This window comes from Corvus moneduloides, chromosome Z (assembly GCF_009650955.1).
Source record: "Corvus moneduloides isolate bCorMon1 chromosome Z, bCorMon1.pri, whole genome shotgun sequence".
Taxonomy (NCBI): domain Eukaryota; kingdom Metazoa; phylum Chordata; class Aves; order Passeriformes; family Corvidae; genus Corvus; species Corvus moneduloides.
In genome coordinates, this window is record NC_045511.1 from 1,076,117 (window position 1) to 1,085,144 (window position 9,028).

The following is a 9,028-nucleotide window of genomic DNA, read 5'->3' on the forward strand; positions in this document are numbered from 1 at the left end:
GCAGTTATTAATAAGGAAAACCAAGAGACTGTAAACAACCTTAAAGCAGGATACCAAGCTCCAGCCTTTTCTTTGAGAAGCAAATATGGCTAATTTGTGCCTGCTCAGGATCAGAGGGAGCAGCTGATCTCCTGGCAAGAGCCCAGGGTGGAGCACGGAGCAGAGCTGGGACACTGTGCTGGGGTCCTGCCACGTTCCTCACCATGGGGCTGCCGAGTCCCTGGGAAGTGCCCGTTCATTGGGTCACCCTGCTGCCAGCAGTTGGTTCCCACTTCCCACTCCACATTAATGTTTCATCTCCGGCATTTCAAATGCTTTGCATTTCGGTAGGAGCAGGGAGCCTGTCTCCCATGGCAACAGTGCCAGGAGTCCAGGACAGGAGAAGGAGCTGAATGGGAGCACAAACTGGAGAGGTTTCTCACCACAGCTCAGCTGATTGCTGTCACTGAAACCCAGTTCTTGCAGTAAATTAATCCCAAGTGTTTGCTCCTCCATTCTGCCACAGCTCACCTCAAATACCACTGGATTTGGAGCCTTTCAGTGGCCAGGGCAGCTCCGGGTGCCACAGGCAAGACCTTGGTGGAGACTTTCCCTTGTCAGCAGTTTGCCAGGGGACCCTCAGAACACCTATCCTGTTGTTTTCATCCATGGAACTAGTGGGATTCTCAACCCTGCAAGAGGCAGAAGCACCAATAATCCTGGCCCTTCCTCACTAGGACTTTCAAAATAAGCCAGGGTCTTCTGTGTCTGTTCAAATTAGCTTTAAAGTCACTGATTTAACAGAGAGGGTATTCCCCCCCTCCTGAAATTCATTGGGAATTAGAAATGGACACAAAATAAAAATGAATGATTCCTACTCCTCCATCCCTTACTCTTCTCATCAGTCCACAACACTCGCCCCATGTGACAGAAAAGAGAAGGCACACTCAGGTTAGGGTTAAACTGTGTTTACGTTCTCTTTTCAGGCCAAACTAAGGAAGCACATCCAAAACCCCCGTGCTTCGGAGTTGGTGCATTTCCTCTTCGGGCCGCTGGAACTGGTAAATCTTATTCCCAGGTCTCACTGGGAACTCCTTTTATTTCTAGTTCACACTTACAAGTAGATAGATTGTGCAACAGGGTTGGAAAACTGCTCACACCTGGCCACAGCTTTCTCAGGAACTTCCAGAAGCGATGCCGGTTGTTCCTGGCCTCTGATCCGGTTTGAAGCTTGAAGTAAATACAGGAACCCCAGCAAATATGAATCCTTCCACCGGGTCAATAAGGCATTACTGTGAACAAAAGGGGCAGCCAGCTGGAGTCCCCACTGGGAATCTGTCTGGTCTCACCTTCAGGCAAATACGGCTCAGTATTTGCACTGAAAATGCTTGGAAGCAGAAATCCCAACTTGGAAAAGGAGCCACAAAGGAATAGCAAGATACTTTCCATTTTTTGAAGTGTCAGCTTCTGACACTTCACTTGTCTGTAACAACAGCTCATTTGTAGATCAGCTCTTCCTTTGACTCCAATCCAAAAAAATCTCATGTTCCCTTGAACTGTCCAGTCTCCTTCAAAGACTTAGGTTGATGTTTCTTGCAGTGACTGAGCTGATCCAAGGATCAGCTTTGTCTTCGATTCCTGCTCGTCTGTGTGTCCCTGGTTTGACATTTTGACCGTTTCCTGCAAGTTCTCTCCTCTTTGTGTGGTTTGTGTGTGACCCAGATCATCAACAGCTGCGGTGGCCCCGAGCTGGCCCGGTCTGTCCTCAGCCCACTGCTTTCTAAAGACGCCACCGATTTCCTGAGAGGACACCTGACACCCAAAGAGATAAACCTCTGGGATTCCCTGGGGGAGACATGGACCAGATCCAGGCAAGGACAGAGCTGCCATCTCCCCAGGCTCCCCACGCAGACGGGATGCTTGGATTCCCTGATGCTCCTGCTTCTTCTTTCAGGGGATGCCCTGAAAGACACATTCTTCGTGAATGTCACCTCATATTCCCACTTTCTGTCCTAGAGCCGAGTGGCCCCGAGACACGAACATCCCCACCTACATCCCCAAATTCCACAACGGCTGGGAAACGCCCACAGAAATCTTCCGTGGAGCTCCCTGGGAAATAGACATTGGACACTTGCAAGAGGAGGTTAGTCCTGTGTCCCTGTCTCTTCACTCTCCCTCCCCCTTTTCCGGAGAAATGGAGCTGCAGGGGTAGTGGTGGCGTGCAACAAGTAGTTGGCTCAAAACTCAGTTGGATCTGGTTGCCCCAGTTAAATACAGAAAGCAAATGAGGCTGGAAAAGGGCAGCAATAATGAGCCTCTCCCAATCCAAGGCAACAGCACCCTACAGCGTAACTGAGCTCCAGGGACACAGGCTTCCCTGGAGAACACCTTGACCAAAATCTGCCAGACCATGACTCATCTACCACTATCCCTCTCCTTTTCTCCAATCAGCTTTCCCCTTTCCTGGTAACACTGACTCCATGTCTGCCTTTCCAGCTCTCCTCACTCAAGCGTGGCCAGACGGCTGAGCAGACACAGGTCGGGGATGCCTTCAAACAGAACATCACTCCACATGGAAATAGGTAATGGATCCGCACGCCCGGAGCTTTGGCTCCCACCTCGGAACCTCATGAACGCACACGGACACGTACAGTGACACTGGGACGTTTGGGCATCCTGGAGACAACTCCCTGCCACTGTAAATAACCACCAAGGGAAGACAAAGATCGGCTGAGGGGTTATTCCCATAAGCACTGTCTGCTGTTTAACCCCCAGCAGCTCTGCAAGGAAAGGAATCGCAGGTGTTTTCCACCGCAGGAGGCAAAAATATTGACTGACTTCATCAGTCCATCCATAGGTCTGGTTTCCCAACATCAGCCCAGCAAAGTGACCTTAAGGATCAGGTGCCAAAGATGCTGCACTGCGCTTTGGCTCTCCATGTGTGTAGAGACGCTGGAATCATGGAATCACAGAAGGGATTGAGTAGGAAGGGACCTTAAAGGTTATCCCGTTCCAACCCCCTGCCATGGCCAGAGACACCTTTCACTATCCCAGGTTGCTTCAAGCTCTGTCCAGCCTGGCCTTGGACACTGCCAGGGATCCAGGGGCAGCCACAGCTTCTCTGGGCAACCTGTGCCAGGGCCTCAGCACCTTCACAGGGAAGGATTTCTTCCCAATATCCCATCTAAACCCACCCTCTGGCAGCGGGAAGCCATTCCTCCTTGTCCTTTCACTCCAGGCTCTTCAAGTCCCTTTCCAGCTCTCTTGGGGCACCTTTAGGCACTGGAAAGGGCTCTAAGGGCTCTCCAGAGCCTTCACTTCTCCAGGCTGAACATTCCCAGCCCTCCCAGCCCGTCTGTGCAATGCTCTAGCTCTTGGAGCACTTCCTGGCCCTTCCTGGCCTCCTCTGGACTCCCTTGAGGATCTCTCCATCCATCCCAAAGTCACCCCAGCTTGCACAGACAGAAGCTGCCTACAGGAGGAATCTGCCCTAAGGGAAGGGCACACACAAACCTCACCTGTTGGAAACACAGGGCCAGGGAAGAGCAGCCCGACCTCCCAGCGCTGCTGGAAAACATTTTAGCTGAGGAAGGAGCTTTGTTTCACTGGAGACAGCAGCTCTCCCTTGGCTTTAGACAAAACCAAAGGCAAACCCACTGATTAGGGGCTGAATAGAACAGTGTATTTCAGTCCTGCCCACCTCTCCCCCAGGGAACCGACAGGGCGCTGGGTTCAGACAACTCTTCTTAATGAGACAGAATTCTAGAAAATGGGGGAAAACCCATCCCCTTTCTTCAGAAGTCTTGGGAAGGTCACTTCCAAAGCCAGAACAAACAAGGCCACCCCTTTGCCTTCGGTTTTCCCCAAGGGAAAGATGGCTCTTCCACCTTCTAACAGCCCTGACACTCATTTCCCATCACCGGTTACTCCGCGGTACAAAACCTTCACCAAAGTACTTTTAGTTCAGAGTTTAGAAGCCCCATCTGCTTCCTTGTTTACATGAGCTCACACCTTGGAAACTGTCACATCTCGGAGCGCAACCAAACTCTTCCCAAACTCCACGCGAATCCTCTGCCGTGATTTGACACATCACTTTACAGGGATTTGACTCAAAGTTTTCAGCTGACCATCCACTTTGCTGATGCCAGTTCGAGTCTGGGAAAAAACCCTCAAGCCAGACTGTTTTTCCATGCTTTTCTGTTCTAATCTAAAGGATTTATAAGCTTTACTACAAGAGTTCAAATCCACAGGAAAGTACCTTAAATCAAATTATATCAGCAAAATAACTTTGTCTCATTCACCCCATCACTGATTCTGGTAGGAACATCAGGTGGTAGAGATGCAATGTGGAGCAGGGAAAGAATTAGGATCATTTCTCTTCTCCAATTCTGATTTTCTTGGCCTTGTTGTTGGATGGGCCTCCACTAAAACTCCTTTTTTTCTCTTCTGCAGGAATTTCGAGGCCCAGGGGGTGGCTGTGCCCAAGAGATTTGCCAAAATCCGCTACGATTTCACCGCGCGAAACGCCAATGAGCTCTCGGTGCTGAAGGATGAAATCCTGGAGGTACGTGACCGCTCCTGGAAAAGGTGTGTCCCCCAGGGGCAGGAGAGAGCTCGGGATAGCAACAAGCACCAACTCCATTTTCCCTGGTGGTATCTCAGCAGTGACACAAAGCTTTGCTCAAATCCAAAGCTGGAGCAGGCTGCCTGTGCTGTGTTGTGTCATTTCCTCAGCTCAAACACATCGGTCCCATTTTAACCACAGTGAGGAGGGAGGACAACAACTCGCTCTAGAGCCCTGCTCATCCCCCGCTGGCTCGGCTCCTTATTACCCCTTCCTCCTCCACGAGGATTTGTTTTCTCTGAAAAGCACCTTTCTCATAACCTTTCTCTTACTGCAGCACTGTTGGCAGCTGGACAAGGTGGGACGTGACTTGGGCTGACACTGATCTGTGACCTGAGGAAAAGGTTTCTCTGCAAAATGTAGCTTTTTATTTATTTAATTATTTATTTTAATGCAAAAAGACATCAGAAACTCAGTCATTGGGAAAAAAAGGTCTGGAGAAACAGGGACATTATGTAGGAACTATGAGTTCTTCAGCACGCAGAGGTGCTCTCCTGTTCATCCTTACGATAAATTCTGATGCTTTCCAGGAAAAGTTTCAGTCCTGGATTGCATCTGAGAGCAACAGATCTGATTAGAGCTCCTGGCCTCAGTGATTTCCTTCCAGTAACTTCACCTTTTGGATGGTCCAACCCTGCTATATCCTGGTTATTTATGCCTGAAATCCCATTTTCCCACTAGCAGATTTATTTTTGTCCCTCTCTCAGGTGTTGGAAGATAATAAGCAGTGGTGGTGGAAGTTGCTCAACCGGAGTGGGCAGGCCGGTTATGTTCCGTACAATATCCTGGATGTGGTGAAACTGGAAGAGCTCGAACAGGTCTGTCGTCAGGTAATACCTGACTGGTATCAGCTGCAGGGCACAATCTGCCTCTGGGAATAATGTTGTCATTAGACCTCCCTGGATTTCTTAGGATACTATGCACAAATCAGGACAGACCCTCAGAAGTAGACAAAGCCAGGAGATTCCTGAGTCTCCTATGATAAAATTCACATTTTGCCACGATCGTCTTCCCAAATAAGGCCTATCCTTCCTATTTGTGCACCAGCCTCCTGCTTTCCATATTTTTCCATGTCAAGATTTATCTTGGGGGTTAAATTAAAGACGGACACTTCCCTCAGCCAGTTCAGTTCAGCACCAGGAACACGTTACTGGAGTGGAGGCAGATGGAAACACCATCTAAGTGAGAATTAACTGAATACTGCAACTTGCACTGCAGAAATGTGGAGCTGGAGTGTTCTAAACACCCAAGGGAAGCATGGAATTGCTTCCCCATTTTGGTATTGCAGCGTTTGGGCAAAGCCTAAGGGGGCCCAGCAGGCTTCTGGATAAATCCCTGCTAGTTTAATCAAAACGTCAAAAAACTTTCCAGTCCGCTCCAGGCCCTTGGCAGTGGTCCCGCTTCACATCCCAGCTACGGAGCAGTGACGCTCTGCCTTCCAATGAGATCGAACATGTTTGGCACATCTAGGAATTCCCTTGCGCAAACTTCAGACTTTGCTTTGGGTTCTTCATTCCCAGAAATTAACTTCTTCCATGCAGCTCCACCTGAGGTCTCCCCAGCCCCACATCAGCACAAGGAGAACACGGCAGTTTGTCCCTCCGTGGGTGTGAGGCAGAAAGCTTAAGAAAATTAAAAACTACCAAAAAAAATTCTTACTTTTTTTTTTCCCTTTCTAACCAGAGGTACAAAGGAGACCCGAGCCCCAGGGGCTATGGCCCATCCAGCCCAACCCACAAGCTGCCTGCCAGCTACGCCGGGGATAAGTGGGGCAGTGAGATGTTGTCGCGCTACTCCGCACAGGACGCCAAAGAACGTACGTGTGTGTCCCACTCTGGGCTCCCCTGGGTTTGGGCGCTCGGGGGACCAGACCTGCCCAAGGGGCTCCCCTGCACCTTTTACTGATCACAGCAATGGAGCAGCACTGTGTCTGGAGGCCATTCCAGGCAGGACAAGAGCCAAGAGAGCAGCCCTGGGGCTTGTGACACCTCCGGGGCTCTCGGGCGGCCCGGGCCGAGCAGGGCAATAAGTGATCACCCCATGCCTCCTTCCTCCAGTTCTAACTTCCTCCTCCTCCTCCCAAGGAGAGAGTTTCCTTTCTCTTCCAAAATGTTTAAGTGTGTCTAAGGAACAGCTCAGGTCAATCCCTTTCTCTCACTTCCTTTTGCTCATCTCCCGGCACACACACAGTGCCCGCCTGGCCGCTTCCTTCACGTGGTTCCACAGAATTCCCGGCCAAACAGGAGATCCGCATCACTCCCTCACCCTGCACACGCTGTGGGGCTCACAGAACAGGAGAGAGATCAGGGGCCCTGCTCACCTCACCCCTTATCCCACCCTGTCCACTCCTGGAAGCAGGAGCCCTTCTGGGACGACAGGAAGCCCCATAAGACAAGGACACAAATCTGTTCATATCACTGAGTTATTCTCCACAGTCTTCAGGAGTTTCATGGGGAAAGCGACACTGGATGAAGAGTCACTGGAGTTTTCACAGAATCACAGGATGCCCTGGGCTGGAAGGGACCTTCAAGCTCATCCCATCATGAGTGTGTTGCTCATTCCCAGTTTGTGCTTCCTGCCGCTTCCGTTCTGTTGCGGAGCAAAACCTGGAGCTCTGCGATCAGCAAATTAGTGACTAGAAGTAGCAGAGAGGACTGAAAAGGTCTCAATTCCAAACCGCCAATTGTAGATTCCCACAGAACTGTGCTTCCACATCAGGCAACAGCCAAGGGGTGATGGGAGCAAAATAAATGGCAACACAGGGGCACAGGAAAATGGGAATCACTTTTCTGGGCTGAATTTAAATAAGAACGTTGAGCCACATCCCCATTTGCCTTACAGTTTCCCCACAAACATTTAATGGCATTTTTGACTGAAGACTTGATTTCATTCCCTACTTGTTTCTACAGAACTTATTCACCAAATGGATGAGCTGAACGACGAGCTGCTAAAGAAGATCACAAACAATAAAATTCAGCCTCCCCACAGGAATTTCAAAGTGGAAAAGCCTCCGCAAGTTTTTGTTCCCCTCACCTTTGAATCCAGCACTGAAGAAGTCAAAGCCTGGCTGGAGGCCAAGTCATTCAGCAAAGAGTAAGATTTGCCCTACTGCCACGTTGCAATGCTCGTCCTTCCCTGGAGAAGGAGCGGGGGAGGCCACCGGCACCATCTCACCTGGGACAAGCCACTTGGATTTACTTACAGAGCCTGTGTTGCAAATTAGATTTCAACCCTGTTCAATCCAGGCTCTATAACCAGAATGTTCAGAGCCCAAAGTCACTCCCTTTCTCTGGTATAAATATTTTCTTGAGGATAAATAGTTAACTAACTACATCCCCGGCCTGAAATGCTACTGGAATTGCAGCTGCCACCTTGGAACAGCCCCAGGGCCCCGTGATATGGTCCCACTGCAGCTCCTGGCCTCCCATCTCCAACTCCTCACCTCTGGCACGAGGCCACGTGCAGCACAATCGTCATCTCCCTACTCTGTGTCTCCCCAGGACCGTGGAACACCTGGGCATCCTCACCGGAGCTCAGCTCTTCTCCCTCAACAGAGAGGAGCTGAAGAAGGTGTGCGGTGATGAGGGAAACAGAGTCTACAGCAAGATCACAGTGGAGAAAAACCAGCTGGAGGTAAGCATTTTTCTGGATAATTCCTGCTGGAATGGGGGCTGTACCAGCAGCGTCAGAGAGCTCATTAAACAGGCATTTTAAAAAATACAATTGTGGGGAAAAAAAATGCAACCAAACCTACACCAGCAATAAAACACACGTAAAAATTCCAAAGTGTCTTTTGAGCAAATCTGTAAGATCCCCCTGTTTCCACTAATTAATCTGCTTAATATCACTTATCTCTTTGAAACTAGCTCTACTTCTACAGCATTAATTAAATACTGTCACTTAACTGCAGCTTGAAGTTCAAATCCAAACTGCCTGTTTTGTTTCCATTCCAGAAAAGCAGAAGGCAGTCGGAGCTCCAAGAAATCACGAAGCGCCGCCAGGAAAGGATTGATTCTGCAAATTAAAGTCTCTCTGCTTTATTTCAGCTCTTAGCCCTAAGTAGTGCAGAAAAAAAGGGAATGAAAGCAATGATTCCTGGCCCAGGCCGGATGCAGCAGAGCTCCCCTTGGGGTCCAGCTGCCATCAGAGTGACAATTCCTTGAACACTGTTGGGAAGGGTTGACAATAAGACCATGTCCCACTGGGAAAGGTGTTTTCATTTTGCATGAAGTATTTTTTTTATAACTATATATTTTATACTGAAATTTTCCGTGCATGCGATCAGAGCAGGATTCACACGGGGCTGGATGTACAAGGGCTGGCTTCAAGCAAAAAAAGACCCCCAAAGCTTTTCTCCGAGGGCTGTCCCCTGCTCCCCACTCTCCCCTGGCAGAGCAGGCGTGGCACACAGCACAAGAGAGGCCA

General features: G+C 49.7%; 1 protein-coding gene across 1 annotated transcript; it reads left to right on the forward strand.

The window, feature by feature from the left end:
* Positions 1 to 448: 448 nt before the first annotated feature.
* LOC116438001 (epidermal growth factor receptor kinase substrate 8-like protein 2) lies at positions 449 to 8,820 on the forward strand (the record flags this gene model as incomplete). Its single annotated transcript, XM_032096480.1, has 11 exons — positions 449 to 568; positions 966 to 1,040; positions 1,702 to 1,850; positions 1,996 to 2,122; positions 2,476 to 2,561; positions 4,432 to 4,543; positions 5,311 to 5,433; positions 6,287 to 6,419; positions 7,513 to 7,696; positions 8,104 to 8,236; positions 8,557 to 8,820. Coding segments are annotated over 11 exons (1,314 nt in total), but the record flags the coding sequence as incomplete, so codon positions are not given.
* Between the last annotated feature and the right edge of the window lie 208 nt (positions 8,821 to 9,028).